The sequence below is a fragment of the Rousettus aegyptiacus genome, unplaced genomic scaffold (genome assembly GCF_014176215.1).
Source record: "Rousettus aegyptiacus isolate mRouAeg1 unplaced genomic scaffold, mRouAeg1.p scaffold_m13_p_15, whole genome shotgun sequence".
Lineage (NCBI taxonomy): Eukaryota > Metazoa > Chordata > Mammalia > Chiroptera > Pteropodidae > Rousettus > Rousettus aegyptiacus.
This window is the reverse complement of record NW_023416290.1, coordinates 50,894,669-50,920,423: the sequence shown is the minus strand read 5'-3', so window position 1 is coordinate 50,920,423 and position 25,755 is coordinate 50,894,669. Positions and strand designations below refer to the sequence as shown.

At 43.3% G+C, this 25,755-nt stretch overlaps 1 protein-coding gene and 1 pseudogene across 1 annotated transcript in view; both read right to left on the bottom strand.

Annotated features, from left to right (window-relative positions):
* Positions 1-504: 504 nt before the first annotated feature.
* LOC118612225 lies at positions 505-623 on the bottom strand (annotated as a pseudogene).
* Positions 624-7,070: 6,447 nt separating this feature from the next.
* Positions 7,071-25,755, bottom strand: part of FER1L6 (fer-1 like family member 6) — a 108,199-nt gene continuing 89,514 nt past the window's right edge. Inside the window, exons 33-41 of the mRNA XM_016166440.2 lie at positions 24,891-25,061; positions 22,567-22,727; positions 20,697-20,839; positions 18,503-18,591; positions 17,932-18,030; positions 17,119-17,360; positions 15,378-15,541; positions 9,777-9,877; positions 7,071-8,437 (exon numbers count right to left, since the gene is read on the bottom strand). Of these exons, the coding sequence (XP_016021926.2) occupies positions 8,254-8,437; positions 9,777-9,877; positions 15,378-15,541; positions 17,119-17,360; positions 17,932-18,030; positions 18,503-18,591; positions 20,697-20,839; positions 22,567-22,727; positions 24,891-25,061 (1,354 nt within the window). The 3' untranslated portion in view covers positions 7,071-8,253. The remainder of the gene's footprint in view (positions 8,438-9,776; positions 9,878-15,377; positions 15,542-17,118; positions 17,361-17,931; positions 18,031-18,502; positions 18,592-20,696; positions 20,840-22,566; positions 22,728-24,890; positions 25,062-25,755) is intronic.

The following is a 25,755-nucleotide window of genomic DNA, read 5'->3' as shown; positions in this document are numbered from 1 at the left end:
TTTAGCTTCGCTCTGGCACCCGCCCCTGCCCTCTGCTTGTGCGGGAGTGAGCCGCTGAGGCAGGACGCGGAGAGGGATGCTCTTAAAACGGGTTACCGCAGAGCAGTCCACGGACTTCTGCCTCTGCTCCCACACCTGGCCGGTCCTCGCCTCTTGCCCTGCCTTCCCTCTACACTCGGACTCAAACGGGTACGTTTTTCTTTAAAAGAAATTTTAATATCTTCTGTAATTTTGGAGACACGTGCACGTGCCTTACCCTTCTGCACCAGTCAGGATTGCTCCTGACTGCAAGCCACAGAAAACCTGACTGCCAGGTTAGGGTTTTTTGTTTTTGTTGCTTTCCCCCATGTGACAGGAAGTCTAAAGAGGACCCGTGCAGAGCTAAGGTTCCTTCTCACTTTTTTTTCTTTTTCTTTTTTTTTTTTTTTTGGCAAGGCAACCCTTGGTTGACCTCACAGGTTGCAAGGACCATTGTCAGCTTACAATCTCTTTTTTTTTTTTTCACGCCTATAGCACCTGGCCTTCCTAAGTGGTCTCCCATCCATGTACTAACCAGGCCCGACCCTGCTTAGCTTCCAAGATCAGAGGGGATCGCGTTTGTTCAGGGTGGCATGGCCGTCGCACTTCCTGACGCGTTATAATTGGCCTTGGCTTCAGGCCTCATGTGCAGAGGCGGCTGCTGTACCTCCAAGCATCACATTCACATTCCAGGAAGAAATCAGGGGGTAAAATAAAGGGGAAAAGCTGAGCCACTCTTTTTGTCAGAAAAACCAGAGTCACCCCTCAGTCACTAGGACTTGACGGCTCAGTGTGCAGGGTGAACAAATAAGGCATAACGACAAGTACATACTGATTCTAGCGCCCGTAAAACGCTTCCGGATCCTAGGCCAGGTGTGAACAAAGCACACTGGAGCTTCGCGGAGGAGAGGGAGCCCCCTGCTGGCGGGCAGGACCAACATGAGCAAAGAGTCACCCACTTCTGATGCTCATTTAAAAAAAGGACATCAGTGCAAATTTACTGCTCCATAGTGGCCACGGCTGGTGCCTCTACATGCCCAGATCCTAACTGCCATGACTCCAGCTTTGCTTCCTGAATGCTACGGGAAGAAAAGGGCCACTTGGGTATTTCCTAAGAGCCCCAAATGGACTCTTAAAGCCGTAAGCAGGTCTGGGGAAGGAACTCAGGAAAGCCATAAAAATGATTCACCACACTCTGAATTTTGTTGTTTTATTAAAAATCAGTTGGCTCATAGTTAGCAAGCACTTTCATTATTAAATCATCATAAACATCACAAAGACCGGTAAGGGCAGAAAATCAGATAGTTCTTTAGGGAGAAAATAGTCTATATCTAGTATATAACAATGTAGTAGCTATTGTGTTGGGAATAGGGAAAAAAGATGGTTTTAAAACCAAACAGAACTTCCTAGTAATTAGCTACAGCACCTATTGTTTTGATCTGTAAACGGAGACTAGTCATACCCACAATGCGGAAAGCATTACTGTTATTCACCAACATCTGGCTCTCTACTTCTGAGCACACAGGGGAAGGCAGTTCCTGCTCTCTTGAAGTTGGGCGTGCCCGCGTGACTTGTTTTGGCCAATGAAACGTGAGTAGAGGAGTCCTGTGTTACCTCCAAGTGGAAGCATTTAAGAGTGAGTGTTGGAGTCTCACTGCTCTGTTTTTCCTGCCCCAGAAATTGGGAAATTGGTGTTGATATGGAGGGTCCATATGCCAAAAGCAGCCTAACATCCCATCTTTCTGCCCCACTATTCTTTGTGGTGTCTTCCATAGTCGAGGTTGCCTCATGACTCAAGGTCACTGATGGAGCCCCAGCCATCACAACCACAATTCAGGTGGGATGAAAGAGGAAGAGGAAGAGGCGCAAAGGCTCTGTCAGCTGTGTGAATTCCCTTTAGGGAGATGTCCGCTAAGTCCTACCACTGAGCTATATTCACATAGCCCCAGCGACTCCCAAGCAGAAGAGACTGAAAGACGTGCCCTCAGCCCTCAGCACGTGGCTGCCCCTGGCTTGGCTGGGCTTCCCTGCCCAACAAGGAAGGTGAGAATGGGTATCTGGAACGCAACCAGCAGGTTCTAGATGATCAACTGCCTTCTACCCTGCCTGCTCGTTCACATAGCTAATTTCCAAATCTAAGGTCTATGTCTGATTTATAAAGAGATCAGAGGCTGTTTTCCGCATTGGGGTGGGGGAAATTCTCATTACAAGAAGTGACAAAAAGAGAAAAGAATCAAAAAGAGCCAGGCAGCATGAATGAGAGATGTCTATCACATTTTCTTACCATCAAATGCAGTGGTTCACGTTAAAAAAAAGAAAAAAAAGGCAGGAGGGGGAGGGGGGGCTCAAACATGTATCCACGAAGTTGCGTAAAACACAACTGAAATGTTCTAGGGGTTGTGACTGAACCCCTAAGGGATGGATGAACTTTTAAAAATCATTTCTGCATTTCTGACTGGAGGCAGCCCCACCCTCCTTAACCCAGTCATTAGCCCCTTAGAAAGGAGAGAGAGGGGAGGGGCATGAGAGAGGGCTCTGGGTTTGGATCTGAGGTCTGTTACGCGTGAGCTGAGGGGTCTTGGAAATCCCTGGAGCTGTTTCCTCATCTGCAAAATGGGGCAGTTGGGAGAAGTAGTGAGAAAATGTGTGTATCACTTCATAATCGATAACAGCACTCAGAAGACAGTTATTTCTTACTTAAACAGTACGTGACCATTAATTTAGATATTATGACATAGAACACAGTAAAGTAGGCTCTTTCTGAATATTCTTCTATCTCTAGCTGCAGAAAGGACCACCGGCCACCACTACACATGCCCAAACACAGACAATCCTATAAGAGGGATATCATCTACATTTTACGTATCGGGAAAGACGAGACTCAGAGTTGTTGAGTAACTTCATCAAGGTCACACGGCCAGTAAGTGTCTGTGGCCAAGTTTTACCACCATTAGGTTAAGTCTTCCCCCTAGTACAATGATTCAGAGGAAAACAGAGTGCTGTTTTCTCAAATTGCCCTTTATAAACTGCGGAGAGCAGAGACACATGTTCTCTGTTGATTTGGAAAAAAACTGCTGCCTTGTTAAGGAAAGCCGGATGTAAGAGGATTATTTGGAGGCTCCTGAGGCAGAGATTTGGGAGGAAACGGCATTGTCCTTGTACCTCCGGCTCCAGACGCACCTCATCCATCCACTGTGCCTGCGAGGCTTTTATTGAGTCAGAGGCACGGAATGGGTCCTTCCTTTTTTCCGGAGACATTGTCACTTGAGAGTCTGAACAAAGGATGGAAACAGCTTGTTCCAGAGAGAAAAGTGTCTGTGGAGCATCCTTCCGTCATATACCATAGTCATCCCACCAACTTTCAAAGCTCTGCTGAAAGGACGTCCAAATTGGGCTGAATCGCAAGGCCCGGGTGATGATACTCAGTGCGGTAGACAGAATAATGCCTCCTCGACAAAAAGCCCACGTTCTAATCCCCAGAACCTGGGAATGTGTTACTTTAAAAAATCAAAAGGGTCTTCGCAGATGTGATTAAGGACCTGGAGAAAGGGACATTATCCTAGATTATCTGGATAAACTCAGTGTGATCACGTGGGTCCTTAAAAGCAAGAGTCTTTCCTGCTGTGGACAGAGACTGCAGACGGAAAGCACAGAGATCACTAATGGCGGAGGTGAAGGTGGAGAACGGAGCCGAGGAATGCAGGCAGCCTCCGGAAGCTGGAAAAGGCAAGGAAACGGCTTCTCCCCTGGAGCCTCCAGGAAGCACGGCAGTTCTGTAGACACCTCGCTTTCTAGCTCAGTGAGATCCATGTTGAATTTTTGGTTCTACAGAACCGTATGGTCAATTTGTATTGTCTTAATCCACAGAGTTCATTGTAATCTGTTATGGCATCAGATGACACTTGGAAGTATTACTGGGTGAAAACTTTCTTGGTCCATGTGCCAGAACGTTTCTAAAACATAGGTCTGATGGACTTCCCTTACTTCCCATACCCACTTAGACTCCACGTCCTGTTGATTCTATCCACAGAAATGATGCTCGTGCTTCTCACTACTATCCTTTGAGCATTGGCCTCATGCCAGGCACATGCTAGACGCTTTACACACCTTTTCTCCAATCTTCACAACTCTTGCCAAGTAGATAATAATTCCTTCTTAGCAGGTGAGGAAATTGAGACTTTGGGAGGTTAAGTGACCTGCCCAGATAGAAATGGTGCAGCCAGATTCAAACTTCCCTGTCGTCTCTGCCAGGAATCTCGGGTGCCAATGATGGGGGATGCAGGGGAGCGCGGAACCTCATCAACGTTGGAGAACCTGGCTCTCCCTCTCCATCTGTGACACAGGCTCTCATCTCCCACCTGGGTTTAGCCATTGCTTCCTGAGAGCTCCGCCTGCCTCTAGATCTTGTCCCTGTCATCCTATCATGCACTGTAGTCAGAGCAACCACTCCAATACACACCTTCTCTGCTTAAATCCTCCCAGGGGTCCCCACTTTCTGCTGCATAAAGCCCAACCTTCTCGGCATGGCATCCGAAGCCCTTCACATTCCGGCTCTGGGTTCAATCCATCCTTTCAAACACCTTATGTTATAAAGCCATCTGCATGTTATCTTTGCACAAGAATAGGCCATGGACTTTTCATCACCATGTATATGGACCTCTCCATATGACAGACGACGAAAGTATAGATCAGAAATGTGAAGTTAGCTGGCTTGGGTCACACGGCTTGTATGAAGCAGTCAGTATTAGACCCTGAATTCCCTATTAGACCACCCCGTAGCCTTAAAGTGATAATCTCCTTACCTCCCACTTCCCTCTTCTTTACTAAGTGAAAACAACCATCCTTTCTGTAGGGCGGACTACAGAACCTCTGATCTGTTCTCCATGAGGAATGAAAATCCAACCACGCCTCCCCACTGCTTAAAAGTCCTTTGTTATCCATTGCTCTTAAAGAATTAAGGACGTGGTCCTTACATGACTTTCTAGCCCCGTCTCAGGACCTTCTGCCTCTCACTTGATACCCACCCTCTTTCAGACCCCTCCATGTGCCTCCCTCCCGCCCACCTCGGGGCCTTTGCACATGCCATCTCCTCTATCTGGAGTGCTCGTCTTCCTCTCCATCTCTCCTCCTCATTGTTCGCCTCCCTTCGGCCACTCCCCCAGGAAGCCTTCCTGATTGCCAGACAAGGTGCGGGCCTTTCATAGTATTCTTCCTGCTCTCACTACTCTGCCCTTGTTCAATCCTTCAGTCTATAATTATCTGTCTGTGTGATTACTTGATTAATGTTTTTTCTGTGTCAAACTCTGTCCCATGAGAGCAGAGATTTTACCCTATCTGATTGTGTTCTCTTGTGTCCCCAGTGTTAATCACAGCAACTGGAATGAGGATGAGGCTCAGTAATTATCTGTTGACTAAATAAATACCATCTGGTCCTGGCTCTGGAGTCAGTCCTGTAATTGCCATTTATTTGTTTTTTAAGGGAAAAAGTAAGAAAGGTACCAAAAAGAAAGGTTTCAACTAACAGAGACACAGAACTGGGTTTCCTATCCTGTGGGTTGTTTGGTGGTGTTGCTGTTGCTGGTATTAATTTTGTTTTGCTGAGTTTGGGGAAAAGGATTCAAATGTAAAACACATAAACAAATCTTAAATCTGAAACAGATTTAAACTGTAAGAAAAACTTCAACTTGCCAAATGAATAAATTTAATCTTATTTAAGAATACAAGTAGGGACTCATGACAACTTCTTGGGAAATGAGTTTTTTTATTCTTTTCTTTCTAAAGTGTAATATCTTTAGGGCCAGGGTTGCAAAGTAGGCCTAGGATTTATTGTTTTTGTTTGTTTTTTTTTTTTTTTACATGCAGGATGGGCCATAAACAATAATCTAGGTATAGAACACCAGACATTGCTAATTCCAAAATCATCATTGCTTATCACTTCTCACATATTTCTTACAATGCCTTCTTATCTGAAAATGTTTGAGATACTTCTGCTCAAGTCTTTTCACCATTTGGACATCGAAGCCAAGTTGATGAGCTCTATTTCAGTTCAAAACATTTTCAATTTTCAGCTTGATTTTATTGTGGATTTAAACGAGGTACATTGTTTTATCAAAAGTCGACTTGTTATTTTACTGTCCAGAATCCAGTAGAAAGTGTAATACCTTACTTCCGAATCTATCCCCAAAATGATGCTATTCTTTTCAACACCACAGATGAATGATGTGCTTTTTCTTAAACCTCATGCATAAAACATATGCCTTACCTGGTGCTCTTCTTGAAAGCCCCATCATCTGGAGATAAAAGAAGATCTTGAGGAACTACTAGAATGCAAAATCCATGGCAACGGGGGCTATATTTGTCTTATTTCTGCTGCGGCCCCACTGCCCAGCACATAGAAGACACCCAATAAATACTTTCAAATAAACACATTTAAATTTATATTTATTTATTAAACTTTTTACATTAAAAATAATACATTTTTATTTTAGAAGTTTTAGGACTAACAGAAAAATAAGAAGGAAAAAGAAGATATTGCTATTTAAAGATGACCATGACTAACATTTTTGTGTATTCTTCCAGCTAATTTATGCATGCATATATATTTTCTTTTTATATCGCGCTATACATTCAGTTCTCCAATCTTATTATTATTTTTTTAATTTACAAGGTACTCCATGTGTATATTCTATACCAAGTATTTCTGACGGCAGCATTGCTGGTGGCTGTTTTGTTCCACAGTAAGAACCAACCATAATTTGTACAACTAATTTCACTAGGAAACATCTCCAATTTTCATAAATGCTTCATTTTTCAGCACTTGAGGAAAATAGGGCATTGGGAGTGAGCATCTCGGGCCATGAAATTCAGTGAACAACAACACTAAACCTAAAATCATACAGGATACACTTCAATTATTCTAAATCAGGAACTTTCTAGAATGACTTCTGTGTGGAAGCAAACAGCCTTCTTTTTAGAAGAGTTACATTTTGCCAGGCTACCTAAAAAAAAAAAAAAAAAAAAAAAAAAAAAAAAAAAAAAAAGCCATGGTGCTCTGGTTTCATTACAGCCTCCTCAATGCCACCAAATGTCCCCTCCCGACAGAAAGAGGACAAGGTTGCCATACTGATGTGTGTGTGAGGCTGAACACTCCAACCCCATTGTTTCCTTGTGTGAACTGAAAACCTGAAAACGCCAGCTCCTCACTCCTTTAGGTGCGGAGGGGGAGAGCAGATCTAGACTGTGTTACTTTGAAGATCAAAGGTTTACTTTAAAGAAAAACCGGCCCCAGGATGCCAGTGCACAGGATACTGTTTCTAAGACTGCTTTGGAAATGAATCGATGCCTGAGAGTCGTGACAGAACCCACCACATGCGGTGGTACCCGGGGTGGGCGCGTGTGTCATGGCCTGTGGGAACACCGTCGTTGGAGGGGCCTGTGTTTCTGGCTGAAGAAAATGCCTACTGGTACATGGAGCCCCGCCCCTGTCCCCTACACACGTACACAGAGTTATATTTTATATTTATAAAGCTCCCCCTTGGAAACTGCCACAGAGCAGAAATCAAATGGATTTCTCCAGGACTCACCACGACTACCGATCACAAGCTCCACAAGTGTTGACTTTCATGGAAAACCAGGACTACCTCGTCTCTCCATGAGAATTTCAACCATAAACTGTTTTAGGTGATTTATCTGACGTTTTCTCCAAGCCCATTTTGCAGCCTGAAGAAGTGAATGAATTTTGAAAACTGTAAGGGTTAAACGAGGTTAAAATCCTGCTAAGATTTGTGCAGCCGATTGCCTGTAAAATTTTTATTTAGAAGGAAGCATTTCCAATAAAATATCCTACCCAGAATTAAATTTCAGAAAAACGCCAATTATATAAAATAAAAAAAGATACCATCATTCACCTAAGTCAATCAGAGGTCACCATTGATTACTCTGAGGCAAAGGAGTCATTATTTCATGCTGCCCGTGGGCAAAAACATGGCTTAAAGCTTGTAAGTGTGACAGTGGTGGCAGGGGTTGGGGTAGGGAGGGACCGCTCCTTTCCCATCTCCTCCAAGAAAAGCTGATCCGCTTTTAGCCACAGGGACTGGTTCTGGGCCCTCTGGCTCCAGGCTCCATCCCTGTGGCGCCCTAGCACCTGGCATAGTGCCTGCAGAGGGCGCACGCATGTGTTTACAGAGGAGGAAGAAGAGGGGATTAGGAGAAGGGGCCCGGGTGCTCCACCCTCTTCTATGAGCCCACGACAATCCTTCGACTGATGGCTCCTGGCAAGGTGTAGATGAAGAGGACCAGGAAGACGATGAGGATGATCAGGATGAAAGCGATGATGATGTACTTCTTGTAATTCTTCCAGATGAGATGGTACAGGCACTTGAAGGGACTCATGAACCAGGAGAAGGAGGTGTCTGGGCGGCTGAGAGAAAAGCGAGGGAAAATCAGGGAAGGGGCCATGTTGTCCACACACAGGATTCTCTAGAATGCAGGACGTATTTCTGATCCCCACTTTCTAGAGGCCCGCAAGGAGAGGCCCAAGAACAGGAGAAGACCATGTTGCCTTAGAGTAAGCGCGATCTAACACTTGGGGCAATAATGATCCTTCATCATTTGCAGGTTGGTCTGGAGGCGGGTGAGAGTCTAGTTAGAACCCAGACAGAGGACTGAGTGCCCTCCATCCGTCCAGCCCCAACCAGCTCAAGCCCTACCTCCTCCATGAAGCCCACCCTGACCACCCCAGCCCACCATGGTCCCCATCATTCTGAATTTTGATCTCACCTATCACTTGACTTAGCCCCTTTATGAATCTAACATTTTTGTCTTCTACACCCTGATAACTCTTTTATGAGTCTGTGTGTTCTTCCTAAACAGATGGAAAGCTTCTGGAAGGCAGAGCCTGTGTTTTATATTTCTTTTGTGTTCTTTAAAGTGTTTTTCTCAGTAGGTATACCCTGCCAGAGCTCAATAAATAATTTTGAATTAATCAATAAGCAAGCATCCTCTATGTTCCTAACACTATGATAGATAGAGAAAGGAACACTCATCTCAAGAAACTAGGGGTGTGTGTGAGGGGCGGAATAGCACAAATATAATTTGAAACAATGTTTTGTATACATATTTCATATCTATATGTATTTACTTTTTAGTTCACATGTAACCATGGATTAAATTGAATAAGGTAACCCTTTCTTCTAGTAATTTTATTTACTTCAAAGTAATAATTTATAAAGGGGTAACATTTTCATCATATTATGATAATGGAAAAAAAGGTAGACATAAATTAAATATTCATTTATGGGACAGCAACCAATTCAATTATGGGCACAAGTCTATTCCACAGCCATTAAAAAAAATCCGAATTATGACAACTATGGAAACAAAGCAAAACTTTTCAGCAAAGAATAAATAAAACATGAAGATGATTTTGTATGCATAACTGGAGAACAAGTAGAAAAAAATCATGTGAAATTCATACTCACATAAAAATGAGAGAAAAAATACATGAAATTATTCTGGAAATGCTTATGTGGAGTACTACAGGGAAGCACCCTCTCCATTTGCCAAACACTTTGGATCGTTTTTAGACTACTTTTGGATGATAGAAACAAGAAGCTATGTGGATTGGTGGCACCTATTGGCTGCCTCCTGGCTTCTCGGTGCTCCCACAGGGATCCCCTGGAGAAATGCCCCCATCCTCTGATATGGGGACTGTGAAGGCCTGTCCCATTTCCAAAGCTCCCACTCATGACTCCACTCACTTGGGCTTGGCCAGAGGTTCTGGTTCCTTTCGGGCTTTTCCGACAGGATTTTTCTCAGCTTCTTCTGCAGTGACCAGGTGGAACTCAGCTTCGACCTTGCCCTGCACAATGACAAAAGTTTCCGGTTTTGTTCAGGTCCCGATGGGGTGTCGCCAACCTTCTAGAAAAAGTGTTATTATGTGAGAGATTGCCAGGAAGTATTCTGACTATCCTGCTGTTTTATTTTATGAGATTTTGCTATCTTTTTGGTCCTGGGAGAAGCCATTTTTTAGGATGAATTGTAATTCTTCCAGATGAGATGGTACAGATGTTACTGTTGAGTTTTGCGAAAGGAAGAGAGTCATGCATGTACACAGACATGCATGTGCTCAGTCACATGTCCTATTTCGCTTGTAATCATTAACTATCTGAAGAAATAATATTAATTATAGAAACGCGTAGGAATTAGAAAGGGGACTTATTAGTGACAGAACTCTTTTAAATCTTCTTTCTTCACCGCCAATGGTTCTCAAGAGGAAACAGGTAGGTGTGTCCCAACATTTACTAAATGGCTTTTCTATCATCCTTCATTGTTTCTGTGGTCCCTACTAATTGTTTTATAATTTTCCTTTTATTCTAGCATTTCTTCTCTCCTTGTTTTCCCTCAATAAGAAATGGCCTCTCTGGTTTGAAAATTGTGAGTCATGTGCTGCTTCAGAGAATTGTCTCAAAGTATCGGCAGTGACATAAATCTTGGGCTATCAAAGAATGAGACAGGACCTTGCAAAGGTAATAGTCATTCTTTCTTGTTCATTCATTCATTCATTCGCTACTTTCTGGGGACCCTCTTTCAGGTGCTGGGGACTTAATGATTAGGAAGGTTAGGGGCCTTGATCTCTTTGAGCTCCTGTTCTTGGTGAAGGGAAGTTTCTCCTGCCTCCTCTGGTTTTGGGGGTTGAATTCCAGGTGATAGGGGGGACACAGAACCAGTAGGAGAAAGGAGCATCATTGCAGTACTTTAGCACCTGCGATTGTTTTAAAGCTTTCTTTCTTAAACACATCTGTACAGGGCATTACCTGGCTTCTGAGACATAGTTGATGTCCTACCCCAACAACAACAACAACAAAAAACAAAGTTTCTGGTGAACCAATGGTCTTGTGTTAACTTACCTAGTCACCCTGAAAAAGCCAGGACTTCTTAACAAGCAGGTTTGGTTGCTGGCAGCCATGAAAATGTAATCAGGGGAGAAATTAGAGAGAGGGAGAGTATCTGGAGTGTGGCCGAAGCTGGAGAAGAGAGGCATTGGCATGGCTGCCTGAATTAGTAAAGAGGAGCAGGGGGCTGTGATTACAAGTCGCGTCACGAGTCAAGTCACCTGGATGGTTTCATCCATTCTTTAGACTAGAACCTTAGCACAATTCAGAATGCAATACATGTTCTAAATGATCCAAAAATGCTCCTTAAATGCGCACGTGCGCGCGCGCGCACGCACACACACACACACACACACACACACAGAGTCTGTCATTCCTTTTGGAAAATATTGGCCCCATAAGCAGTAAACTTACATATATAGGCACTCAGAAAATGTTTGAAAATCAGGAAAGAAAAAATATAAGCTTTCTCTCCATTCTAGTTACTCTTCTACACATCCATCAACAGTAGAGTAATGGTGCTGTAACTCTAACTGTAATTGCGATGCTTTACTGAACACCCACTTTGTTCCAGGTTCATTTGTTCATTCATTTGTTCTATCTATCTATCTATCTATCTATCTATCTATCTATCTATCTATCATTATCTATATCTATCTATCTATCTATCTATCTATCATCTATCTATCTATCATCTATCTATATCTAATCTATCGTCTTTCACAGCAACAAACAAGGCAGGTTCTCTTTTTATTGATGAAGAAATGAAGCCATAGAAGTCAAATAACTTTCCCGAGGTCACCCAGGCATTAAGCTGACCAACAGGAATTTGAAACAAGGTCTATGATTCCAAAGCTCATGCTCTTTCCATTATAGAACGCTGCCTCCCAATTAACTCATGCAGTTGCCAGATGATTGGACTAGAAGTTTTATGAAGCCCTGCCCAACGCTAACATGAGATGATTCTATGACTGCCTTCATCATGCCACCTAAAGGCACTTGTCTCTTGGGCATCAGTTTTCTCATCGATCAAATGGCCAGATGCTCTTTAAAGCACCTTCTGGCTCTACTTTCCAGGTTTCATGAAAGGCAGAGTTAGAACCCAAGGAGCTCCTGTGAGGCTGGAAAAAAACCCAAGAAGCCAGCCCACAACTCATGGCAGAAGGGCTCCCAATATGCAAAAAGGGCCTATTTCCATAGGTTTTTCAGAGGTGACCTAAGTACCACTAGCCACTATAGTGGTACTGGGGGCCTCATCTAATTTCTCTATACTTGAAGGAGAGTCAACTTAAACATCACAAACCAATAGCTGGGCTCCAGAAGGTTTGGAAGAGAAGACAAAAATCAACAGAGAACAAGCTGGGAGCAGAGTAAAAGGACCACAGCTGCCTCTTGTTCTCCAGTGCTTAGTAAGAAGCTCAGCACAATGCTGTATAGCTTGCATGGCACCTCATGCATGCATTATTCCATTTAAAGCTCTTGACAACCCAGCAAAGAAGACAATATTTTTACTCTTGTTCTACAGCTGCAGAAACCAAGACTTGATGATGTTTGCTAATTGCTAACTTGCATTATAAAACTAGGATTTGCGTTCAGGTGTCTGACACCAAATTCCATCCTCTGCTGTTTTATGTGTCCAAGTGGCCCCTTTTGTGGAAGAAAAGAAGAAGGCTATTTATATAACAACAAATAAATATGCCTTTTCCTGAAATGTTTAAGAAGAGCTCTGCAATCATTTCCATGGCTCTGACATTAGAATATGGTTTTGACTTTCATCTTAGAGTTGAACTTGAGTAGCTTAAGGAATATTACAGTATAGCATAGCATAGCATAGCATAGCATAGCATAGCATAGCATAGCATAGCATAGCATAGCATAGCATAGCATAGCATAGCATAGCATAGCATAAGAATTGAGTGACTAGGATTTGGTCCACACAGAGTTCCATTTGAAATGAAGCTCTACCACGCTGTGTGACCCTGGGTAAGTTACCGTCCCTCTCTTAGTCTCATGGTTCTGTGGACGTTAATAACATGTATTCCTTTGAAAAATAAATGAAATAACACATGTACAGTGCTCAGCCTAGTGCCTGGTAAATAAAAACTTCTTAAAAATATATCATTTTTACCTTTAACACGATTTCATAGACAGAAACACTTAATGAGAAACATATTCTGCTCATAAGAAAATACCCAGAGATGTCCCAAGGACCCATATTTGCACAAGAAAACAATGCAAAGAAAAGGAAAGCAGAGAATATAAAATTCGTTCTGCCGCAGACACAGGAGTCGTCAGTTATCACCATGAAGAGCCTCGTCCCCTCCTCCCTGTCCCACCTGAGTGGTCCCGGGGCATTTATTTGGTACCACCAAGGCAGCAGGGAGGAGGTGTTCACTGAATATTCCGATACGTGCCGCTCCTTATTCTATATCTCTTTACACAGAGGGTTTCATGTCCTATTTCCATCATCGGTATTCAACCAAGCATCAAGCAGAGGACTTAAGCTAATCATAGCCTCGAAATGTAATTTTAAATCAAAGCTAGAAAAAAATGGACAGTTCAAAAGGCTATCTATTAACTGAATGACATCTATGAATGGATAGAAAGGTCCTAAAAAAGACTAGGTCCGTTGGGCTGCGTATGTTATTTATGGGCTTCAAATTTCACCAACCGTGGAGAGTGATGCCCGGTAGAGGCTGAGAAGTGACTGCATTCAGGTCAGACATGCTTTCCTCAGCAGTAATTAGTGCTTATTAAAACACAACTCTCACCGCCACGAGATGAGGCATCCTCACGCACGGATGGCGGGGACGTATGCTGGCGAATTCATTTAGGAGGAGGAGCACACGCACACGGGCGTACGTCTGTGAGTGTGTGTGAGTGTGTGCGCGTTATCTTACATAGTCGCACTCTAGACTGGGAATTCCATTTCTGGGTAGCTAAAGTAGGAAAATAATTTAAAAATTCTGAAAAAGTTTTCTGCGCAAAGCACAGTCACTATTCTTTTGGATGTCTGAATGGTCCTGTTTGTCACAATGACATACTCTTCTCGTGCTTTACCTGCCCTTGACCTGGAGTCAGCCACTTCTCCAAAGATACCTGGTTTCTTTTAGTAAGTACTGATATTTAGAAACCAAGGGCCAGGCACGAGGAGTCTTCTCTGCCACTAGGTGATTTTACCTTTACATCATCCTTTGTTCTTGAAAAATTCATGCTCTGCCCTGCTTGACCCCTCACCTTCCTCAGAGGGAATCAGATCTTTCCCTCCTCTCTTCCGTCCATGTTATTCACACTTTGACTCTCTCATGTGTGGCTGCTTCGTTGATACTCTGTTCCTCTCGCTGGACTCTGAGCTGGTCGAAGGCAGAGACCATGCTTACTTCATTTCTGAATTCATCCGTTCATCGACCAATTCATTGATTGGGCATCTATTATGTGCTAAGCTGTGAAGCCTGACACCGGGTGCAGAGGTGGCCACGTAGCAAACCCTCAGGAAGTGCTTGAGAGAACTGGGAAGAACGAGTCTGCCAGGAACCTCATTCTCTTTGCTCAGTCTCACCAATAAGAGGTGATTACACCGAATGGAAGGAAGAGAAACACTCCCAGAAAACAAGAAAGCTAGACACCGTGGAGTCAGGCTGGCAGCTGTTGTTTACCCAGTCAGGGTCAAAAGGGAATCCCTGCCTTGTACCCACTGGGCCCTTAGGGAGGGGAGAGAGAGAGGGAGAGGAAGGGGAGAGGGAGAAGGAGAGAGAAATAGGTCTCTATCCTGACCTGAGGCTGGAAGGGCCCTAACCTGGGCGTGCTTCTGCTGTACCTGGGGAGAACATGCTCACCCGAAGAGAAGAGCAGCAGGGAAAAGAGGCCACCAACGCAGCCTCAGTCCCTTTCCTCAACTTCGCGGATCACTTAACTCGTCCCTCCTCCTCTACAGAGGAGCGGGATGGGCTGAGAGGAAGGGCAGAAGAAACTGCCTTCCCAGTACTTGTGAAAGATCTGAATTCCTACAGTGTGGACCCAGCTGGCAGCGTGGGAAAGGGGCAGGTGCCTTCCCTGCTACTGCTCTCTCGAGGAAGCTTTAAAAGGATGGATCGATTTTTAAATCGAGTGTTACCTTTAAAGGTGAAAGGATAAGGTCGTTATGTAAAACGGTACATCAGTCAGGACTTGATGCATAATTTTGAAAAATGTTGAAAAAGAAATTAATGCCAGGGGCATAAGTTCAAGCCGAGAGGATAGAAAACCACCCTGACATACATAGCTCTTAAATCAAGTATGCTGAACTAAGGAAGTCTTAATGCATTTATAAAGTTTTCAAAATTCTTGCTTCTCAGCAGAACCTTTGCCCTAAAGGAATCTATGTCATTCATTGCAAGGCATTTTACTTGAAGTTCACGAAATGAATCATTTAAAGAGCAACATGTCCCCTGCCTGCCCCCCACCCCATTTCCTACAGCTGTCACTTACTGTGAGTTCTTTGCTTTTAGCAAAAGGCCACCAGCCCCGCACACGCTTTTGCTGGAATATGGAGATCTTGCTGTCCTCACTGGCATTTTCAAACTTGGTGAGATCGCAGCCTTTGGCAGACTTGGCTGCTCGGGGGAAACTATTGAGGTTCATTTCCAGGGAGCCTGTGAAGAGATGCACATAACAGTTATGGAAGAGCTTTTAAAATCAATAAACATCCAAAAAAATTAATAAATAAAATTGATTGATATTCTCATTCATCCATCTATCACCCATCTTTCCTTACATCCGTCCATCCATTCATCCTTTCATGCATGCATTCATCTGTCCTTCCTGTCCTTCCATCTTTCCTTCCATCTTTCCTTCCATCCGTCCATCCATCCATCCATCCATCTATCCATCCATCCATCCATCCATCCAACCAACCATCTGTCCATCCATCCGTCCATCCATCCATCCATCCATCCAACCAACCATCCATCCATCCATCCATCCAACCAACCATAATCCATCCATCCATCCAACCAACATCTGTCCATCCATCCATCCATCCTTCCTTCCTTTTGTGCATCCATCCATCCATCCATCCGTCCAATGAGCACCACAGTGGATCACTAGCACGTGCTAGGTACTCAGGGTACGAATATGACCAAGACATGTTTGGTGCCCTCAAAGCATTAATAATGTGGTAGCAGGTAGAAGACATGAGCGAAGCTATGATATGTAATTTTCAAGCCTCAGTTTCAAGTATCACTCCTGGGCATCTTCTCTGGCCCCTGGGTGCTGCCTGGATAGAGTTGCCTGTCCTGTCCTCTGAGACTTCTCTGGCCTTAGCACAGATCAGCCTATAGAACCCCCCTTTCACCTCACCTCCCTCTTTGAGTCCGTGAAGCCCCCTCGAGGTCAGGACTGTCTCGCTGTCTTTTTAGCTGTTCTCCAGGACCTTAGTGGGCTCTCGGCAATGTATTTCCGAGGAGTGAATGTAAGGCACCATAAGAGAGCGCCATAAAAGCGTTGTGTATCTTTCTGATCTTTCCCTATTGTAAAAGTAACCTTTGTTAATTGTGAACATTTAGCGCACTCGCATAAGTAAAGAGTGTAGAAAACGTTTCCATCATTCCGCCCCCTAAAGTTGACCAGTGCTCTGTGCATTGGCTCTTACCCTTACGTCAGTCTTTCTCACTCCTTGCCGGTCTCTCCCATTTTCTTCTATGCTTAGAAACATATATTTTACAGAAAGGTTGTCTTCTATAGTCTTTTTTCACTTAATGCATCTTGCACAATTATCCATTTCATGAAATATTCTAATATTTTTAATGGCTGCCGGGTTATCACTACGAGTGCTTACTATGGATGAGGGACTGTGCCAGTTTTTAAATTTTATTATCACATTTACAGCCCCTAACATCCTCTGAGATACATAATATGACTAACCCTGTTTTTACAACTGAGGAAAATTGAAGCACAGAATGGACCGATCATTATCTCAAAACTTAACAGCTTCTTAGTGGCAAAGCGAAGATGAATTTAAGTCTGTTGAATACGTATCTTCCACCATGTGGATGCAACATAACTTATCCAGCCGGTCCCCTATTAATGGCCATTTGGAGCGCTTCCATACTTTTGCTATCATAAATACCACTGACATTATTATCCTTAATAGCTAAAGCAGACCAAGCTCCCTTCAAACTGGGACAAAACCCTGAGCATTAATAGGAGCTTGATGCGGCCCTCGGCTTACCCAGAAAGTCATCGGAAGACAGTCTTTCAAAATCCCAAACCTGGAGCACCAGCACAGCTGGGGTCTTGCACTCCATCTTCTCTAAGGAAAAGATGTTCTCTCTCTTGGTGATGACCATCTGCTTCTCGGCTGGGAGGTACTGAAAGGGGAAGAGGAAGCGCCAGTTGAAGTTCCCCTCCCCAGTCAGGGAATTGTAATGCACGTCTGTTTCCTGCTGGTCATCTTCCAAACCCTTTATCCACCTGCATAAAGATAGGAAGAGGATTCGACACTCAGAGGACATCGTTCAGGCATCCGTACAATCGAGAGTGCTTTAGCAAGTTTCAAAGTGGTCATAGATCACAGTTTTAAGATTATGATATAGTTCGATTTAGATAGAAGTTTACATTAAATCCAAAAGGGGAAAAATAGAGGCCAAAGGGTCTCTAGCCAAAAGGAAGGTCTACACCTTAGCTTTTGTATCAGCCTTACGAATCTTCATGACACTTAGTCTTTCATCAACAGTACTACATCTCTTCCCTTCCTTCAGGTGTAAAGGTATTTTGAATGTCACTCAAAGTATAGGTATCCAACACTTAACTGAAAGAGATGTTTATAACATATTTCTTCACAAAATAGTTCCATAAGAAGAATTCTTAGCAAAATAGCCGAATAAGACAAAAAAAGAAAGCGACCTTATCCAACAAGGTGAGTAAAATGGACTCCTTTTTTGGAAGGTGGGTGGAGTGCCTTCTATGAGGCATAGGTTTCACTAGGAATTAAAGAGGTGAGGAGGGGGTGGAAAGAGAGGATGGAGTTTGTTGACGGCTTTACCCTTTGACATAAATATCACTTGATTTTTGTCCCGTGAAGATATTCTCATCCTCTAAAATGACATCTTCAGTATTCCAGATGGTTACTCTCAACTCATATCTGGAACGAGGGAAGGCAGCATTAGACTGAAAACTTTGAAGGCTGAGTCAACTGGTGTCTCGGTGATTTCAGTATCACTTCGAGTCTGCGAGCTACCTCAACTTGACCAAGTTCAAAAATATCGACACCGAAGTCTTGGTTCCACCCACACACTGTGTATCCCAGCTGGAATCACCGAGGACATGAATCTCCCTGGGCGGACCCTCCTTCCGTTAACCAACACTTTTCAGAATGTTAAGACATGTTGAAACTCAGCAACCCCTACCCCAAAACAGGGGCCACCATTCCAGTCTCCACACTACTATTGTCGCCAACCCTCGCCCCCCACTCTAACTGGCCAGATGGAAAGTGAGGTGTAACCATCAGGTGCCGATTGATCCATGGGATGTATCAGACACCGGATCCAATGTCATCATCTTTTAGTCCGCTACTAAGGTCCCTTCCCTTGGAGGTGGGGTTTGCAGCCACTCACCCTTTGGGTCGCCTTGGTGAAATGTCGACAGGGGGCCCGAGCTGAGGAGCGTCTCTGGGAAACATGTCCACCCACATCTGCAGACGACCCTTTGTAAGGGGAGAAGACCTCCTTTAGCTTTGAGGGCAAACCATTGAGCAGTTGATTATTCACAGTTTCAACAGACCTCTACTAGAAATGGAGATTAGATACAGCTTGGTAGCTTTATACATATTTAGAATACTTGTCAGCAAAGGCAGAACTTATACTATAATTAAGAATTAGAGCGTATAGTAAGAGCAGAAGAAGGGCAAGCAAACCCTTACTGAGCATCTACTGTGTGGTAGACACAGCTGTGCTCTTGATAAGCATTAACTCTCCCAATATTCACACTGGGTGGATGTTACAACTCCTGCTTCGGAGATGAGCAAACATCCTGCCCATGCTTACACAGGCGATACGGAGTAGAGTGCGGATTCAACCTTTGCCTGCTCTTTCTACAAATTCCTAAAGATTAAAGAGATAACACTGTCTGTCAGAAGGACCATGCTTCATTGTTTCCAATGCACCTTCACATCTATTATCTCCATTAATGCCCACTCCAGCCACATTTCTGTGTTACACACAAAGAAACCAAGGTTTAGAAAAGTAAGAGAAACGAATTGAAATCTCGCAGCTCATTAGTGGCAGAATAGGGCCTCCCGTCCATTGCCTTGAACTCCACATAGCAGACTTTACCCAGTTGCAAGGGATTTAGGAGCCCCTGTGGGGAGACGGTCTGGTGCATTCTGGTGCAATGTGTTCTGCTGTACACATTCTGAGTACTTCGGCAGCTCAGGTAAGACAGTGCGTGATCGACAAGGGCTGAGGTGGTCAGGGGGCGTTTATAAGAAGAAAGTGGGACTTTCACTAGAGAAGGATATTTAGGATATGGGGGGGGGGGTTGGCTAGGGGGGAAAGGGCATTACCGGGGAAGGGATGACATGAGAAATCTTTAGCAGTTGAGAAAAGAAGAACCGATTCAATGGAGGATTAACAGTCCTAGGGAAAGTGGAATGATTTATTCTCTTAAGGTACATTAACATCCACCTTTAATCAAAAAGCCATATCTGACAGGAAGGATACCAGTAACTAACTGATTTTAAACATTGCAGTGAATTTCAGGAAACAAGCATAAGCTTCTACATCTGTTAAAGGTGTACCCTTTCAAGGCACTCCCTGACACGTGGTATCAATAGGTTTATACCCCAACACTGCTGGGACAGCAAGGCAGGGTATTCCTGCCCTATTATAGTCAAGTTCATGTGCTTTGCCCAAGTTACACAGTTAATGAGTCCAGTGCTCTGACAGGACTAGGGACTCAAACTACCTGGGTTAATTCCCAGCTCTACTGCTTATCAGCTGAGTAACTTGGAGCAAGTTATTTAAACTCTCTGAATCTCAATTTCCTTATCTTAAAAGGATCATAATAAGTCCACCATCAGGCTGTAGTAAGGAATAAGAGTAACATGACTCACAGAGCCCTGTTTGCCCAGGAAAAGCCCCTTGTAACAGCTTAATTATTAATAGGGTCCTCTTCCACTCTCGAAATGGCCAGTTCGGATAAACAATTCTACAATCATCATAATTATAGGAGATAATTTATGTAAAGCCTCTTATTAAGGTTTATTTTTTCTTCCCATCTAACTTCTAATCTAGATTTCTAGTTATTTTTTTTCCACAGATCCTTCTTGCCAGTTCTTCAAAGTAAGCCATCATCTATAGCTTCCTTGGGAAAACTATGTGGTTACTGACAGATTTTGGAGAAGGTCTTGGATATATTGCATGGGTTTTAAAGTTTCTCGAATGTCATGAGTCTTCCAAAAGAGTATGACATCTCAAATCATAAGAAGGAAAAAGCACTAAATCCAACGCTGACTCTGGGGCTGAGTTTCTCAACCTGGGCGTTTGGGGCTGAACAATTCCTTGTGTGTGGCTACCCTGTGCAGTTAAGGATGTTTAACAGCATCCTGACCTCTACCCACTAGATGCCAGCAGCACCCCCATCTGCTTGCGACAACCGAAAAGATTTCTAGACATTGCTAAATGTCCTAGGGCAGTGAGTGCGTCAAAATGATCAATTATTCTAGGGAACACAAGGTTAACTTTTAGGGAATAAGTCACATTCCTTGTGGGGTGAACACTCCCCTTGGGGCAGAACTGTCCTGGCCACTACCTGTTCCACGCCTGGCTTGTCCTTGTGGTACAGCGGGCGAGTTTCTATATGCTCAGGAACCAGCCTACACCCAACCTTCGGGATATCCTTCCATGACTGTAAAACCTTGAGGGCCAAGTGCTCATAAGATTCCACCATCTCATCTGCATGGAAGAACGAAAACAAAGAGACTTGTCAGATGTGTGCTCCAGTACAGGGACGGCGACGGGCTGTCATTTTAAAATACGTTCTTAAAGGTTTTTCAAATACACTGAGGCATGAGAAAAGACCACAAAGGAGAAAAAGGGCAAAGAGAGACTAGAAAGAGGTCGGGGTAGAGTGGTGGGAAGGAGGAAGAAACTGGACGTTTAGAAAGTGAAAGGTGGGACGGGTTGGCAAGAAGACCCAGAGAGCAGTCCGGGTCCTGGGATGTGGGGTTCCATTCACCCTTTGAATCAGATTCCTCCTGAGTATATGAATCACAAGCTTGGCTTCAAGATAATGGAGAGGGAATTCTTCCTGCCCTCAGGAAAGGGTCTTCGATCCATCATTTTACCAAAGAAGGTAATTCATGATAAAAACTGCTAGTGGGAACGATTCTTGCAAAATGAGGCAAAAATTGCTGAAAGAATCAAATCTTCTTGACAAAGTTTAGAATGGCAAAATTTGAGATAGGAAAGTTGAATTTGTTTGTTTGTTTTTAAGGCTACAAAAGAAATCTCCCAATAGCAATAATTACAATCAGTAAAAGTCGAGAGGGACAAACAAGTAATCAATAAACTAAATCTTTGTCATGAAGTTTAATCCATCAAGAATTGATCTTGATGAACATAATTTCAGATTTTTCGAGGAGCAAAAATTCTTTAATAATGAAACATAGGCTATTCTCCTAGGAACTAAATTGGCTTAATAAAGCGTATCTTGAAAAGAAAAATTTTCTCAACAGAAATTCATCAATACGCCATTAATGTACTCCCTAGATGTCAATTAACTCTGGATGTGAGAAACTTCAAGAAGCTCTTGGGGTCAAAACAACATGGTAAAAAGAAATCTCACACCAAAGTGGCGAGACCAACATAACAGCATCAAAACGTCCTGCGACTTATCCTTCGCTGGGCTTTTTGTGTCAGAAGCACTGCAGCATTACAGGCAATTTTTAAGCACCAAATAGACAAGGGTGGCAGTAAGGAATTGTTCTGTATCACTGAAGTAAAGTAAAGGCGCCTTTTCTTCTCATCCCAAGTTTATGAAAGCCTCCCTGGGATCTTTGTGGCACGCGCCACGATGTTCCTACGCCAAATCTACTTCTTGGTGTTGAAATTGAGTGTTGTCAGTATAGTATTTATGGGGGTAATTTGGGTTGTGTCCAGTTATTCCTTAACATTCTTTTTAAGGTTATTTCCTACCTTCTGACACAACAATTCTACTTATGTGATCTGTACTATAGACACATCAGATATGTGCAAAAATATATATATATATAAGGAAGTTCATGGCAGTATTGTCACTGCAAAAAAAATGGACTTAATGTAAACAAATGGCATAGCTACAAAATAGAAGAGAATGGTCACAAGCTATTGAAAATAGAAAGGGCAGGATACAACACTATGTACGGAACATTTACAATTCTGTAAAAATGCAACATGTTGTACTCTGCCTCTCCCTACCTGCCCCAAACACACATACTGTAAGGAAATATACCAGCATGCAGATGCTCATCTCTGACTTGGGGGATTATGAATGATTTTCATTACCCTCCTTTTCCATACTTTCTACCATGAGCATGCGTCACTTTTACGGTAGATGACCACTGTTCCTAGCCAGCAAGACAGGCGGAAGCAGGCTTTGAAGGAGAAGAGCAACATCAGCAGGAAACACTGTGGGGAGTTACCAGCATCCTCTTCAGTGAAGACCGTTCTTCCAGAAAAGACCTGACTTCCTATCTGTATTTTCCCGGGACGAAAATAGGGTCCGTCCAACTTGTTGTCTTTGCAAAGCTTGGTGAGGATTTCGGTGGGTTTGGACGTGTCTCTCCAGGCATTGTAGCCTTCTCTGGAAAGCGGAAGAAGGGCAGATAGCGTGAGGCTTGACTGCCCCGAGAAGGACACGCTCGAGGTCCCCATAAAAGGGCCATCTAAGCACGATCTGTGTGGTTTCCTCCAGATTCAGCTTGCCATTCTGCACTTAGGGCTGCTGTTTTCGGTTTGGGTTTATTTTCTCTCTTTTCTGGCTAATACCTCTGCATATGTATACTAGAATAAAAATCAGGACTTCTGAATAACTTGACATAAAAAATCCTTCGCAAATAGTTTTTCTTTAAGAAATGTACCTTAAAAAATTGAAGCGAAATTCACATAACATAAAAGTAACCTTTTAAAAGCTGACCCACTCAGTGGCATTTAGTACATTCACAATGTTGTGCGACCACTGCCTTTATCTAGGTTCAAAAACTGTCCAGCACTCGAAAGAAAATCCACACCCACTAAGCAGTTACTCCTTGTTCCTCCCCCACCCCAGCCTCTGGCAATCGCCAATCTGCTTTCTGTCTCCAAGGATTTCTTTGCAGGTTGTTTTTGTTTAGTTTTTGCTCTATTTCTAGCAGAATAACCATTTAGCTGCTACTTATTCTAAGAAGAAAGCCTAGCTAATTCTTTCACTTTCTCTGCTGCCCCAAATCATATTATATATTCAGGACACAGGCAGAGCCACACAGGGGCCTCCCCAGAAACAGGTGCTCTTGTCTGATTTTTAAAACCTTTCAGTGAACAAAGGTTATAAAGTCCCTAACTATTCTGCTGCCTTGTAGTTCCGCCTTAAGGAAATTCTTCTGAACAAAGGATGCGCCACGTTGGCCTGTGGCTTTCCTCACTGACGTCAGAGTGAGAAGAATTAATCATCCTCTCCAGAAGGTACCTGCTCATGCTTGACACTGAGGCTTATCCCGCAGGAGGCTTATATGTTCACTAGAGTTCCAGACCTGAACTGGTTTTCTAGGCTCCGAGAACAGCAGCCCAGCAGTAGAGACCTGTCTGAAAATCGTGCCGTAGAGGAAACAGGCACTCAGACTCACTGAATGCTCGATGGGTACAGCCATTTGGACAGATACATTAAAAGTCCTTAACATGTGCATTCCTTTCAATGGAATAATCCACGTCCATGAACAAATACTGAGTAAATTATCAGAGGGATGCGTAATAGCTTTTATATGTGAATGTTTATAGTAGCAATATTTCTAAGAGAATAAAGAAGGAAAATAAAAATGCCCTAAAATTCAGAAAGGCAAATTGGTTATATCGTATTATAGTAAATTCATATGATGGAACACCATAGAGCGATTAAAATAATGATTTCAAAGAGCATTTAATGACATGATAGAATGCGCATAAGGATTAAGCGTAGCTTATGAAATTGCACAGATCATGTGAGTCCAAATTTGGGGGAAAGTAACATGGAAAAAATGCTAAAAGGAAATACATGAAAAATTTTTTATGTAAGTTATCTCTAGTTAGAATAATTTGAGCATACTTTGTACTTTCTGTATTTCCTAAATTTTCTACAAAGAATATGTATTATTTTATAATCAGGAAAAATATTTCTAAAAACATACCATGAAAATCTAATTCATGTTTTTATATTTTCCTAGCTGAAATTTGTAATTGTAAGATTATAATTTTTTAAAATATCAGATATTACATATTTTTTTTTGAAAAAAATAACCTATAGCCTATATTTTCAAATGAAGCAGAATTCAAAATCTTTTCATGAGTTGGGCCACGCTTCCCCACCTTTAAGGTGTGGTTAACACCTCAATGGGTTCAAGAGAATTGAATGAGATACTCCATGTGAAGGGCTTGGTATATCATAAGCCCTTATAATGTCAATTATAATTAACTGAGATATTGGCGCTTGTATTATATTAATAATTCCTCTTCTAGCATCATCTCCCTCCGAGCCCACCATGCCCAGCTGGTTGAGGGAAAACATCCAATGCAGTTCCTGACCCTTGAAGAACCCACCCTGGGCTCTAGATCAGCTCTGCCTCCCCAGTGGCCATCACTCTCTAGTGCGGTGACTAGTGTCCCCTAAACAGCCCTGCTGACGCGGAGCCCGTTTGAGCTACTGAAGCTGAGCCTCGGCCGGCCTTCCCAGAGCCTGGACCATCTGTGGCCGCAGCCTGGGAATGCCAGCTGCGTCCCCACAGCGGGAAGAGCTTACATCTCGTACTGGCTCTGCAAGCCGCAGACGGCTCGGTGCTTGCTGTAGAAGCGGTTCTCCAGGTCGATCCTGGTCTCTCCTATGAGGTCGTCTGTCCCGATCATGTCGTGGTCATAGATCAGGATGGAGAGCAGAGACTCCTTTGGGAAGGTAGCCTGGATCTCAAATGACCTGTGGTTGAAGTAGAAGCTTTAGGAGTCAGCGACATTTGGTGACACAGGGAAATTTTCATCTTTAGCTAGCCTACAGTTCATATGAACTGACTAAACACTCGCCAACTCAGTTAAGACTCAGTGGGTATTTATTTGGTTTAATTTTTTTCACCGAGATACAATTTCCAGTTCTGATGTCAATTTCCAGCAGCCAATAATCTTCTCTTTCACAAGCCATCAAGTGCAGTCTACAGTGAGGGTCCCAGCAAAACTGGTCTCAAACAGAACTGATTTCTAATACTGCTTTCGCATCGGTAACTTCCTGATTATAAAACTTTGGCAAGTTATGTCCTCCCTCCAAACCTCCTTACGTGTAAATGGAGATAGATGGGGATAAACAGTAGTTAAACGTCATATCGTCTTTATAAAGCATACATTTTATTTCTAGCATTCGACTGGCACCCAATAAACTGCCTCTCCCTTTACTTTACCCTCCGTTGTTTTACTTCATCGGGGAATGCCAGCTGAGTTTATTTTAAATGAAAACCCTATCGAAGATGGAAAAACCACACACACATAGGATTATAGGACTGGAATGCTATCTCCACAAGACTCAGCACCCTCAGAGCGGGGACCTGCCTCCTTCATCTCCGCGTCGTTGGAGTCTGCGTATGATTCCTTGAACTGGGGGGATCTCAGGGGTCACCTTACCG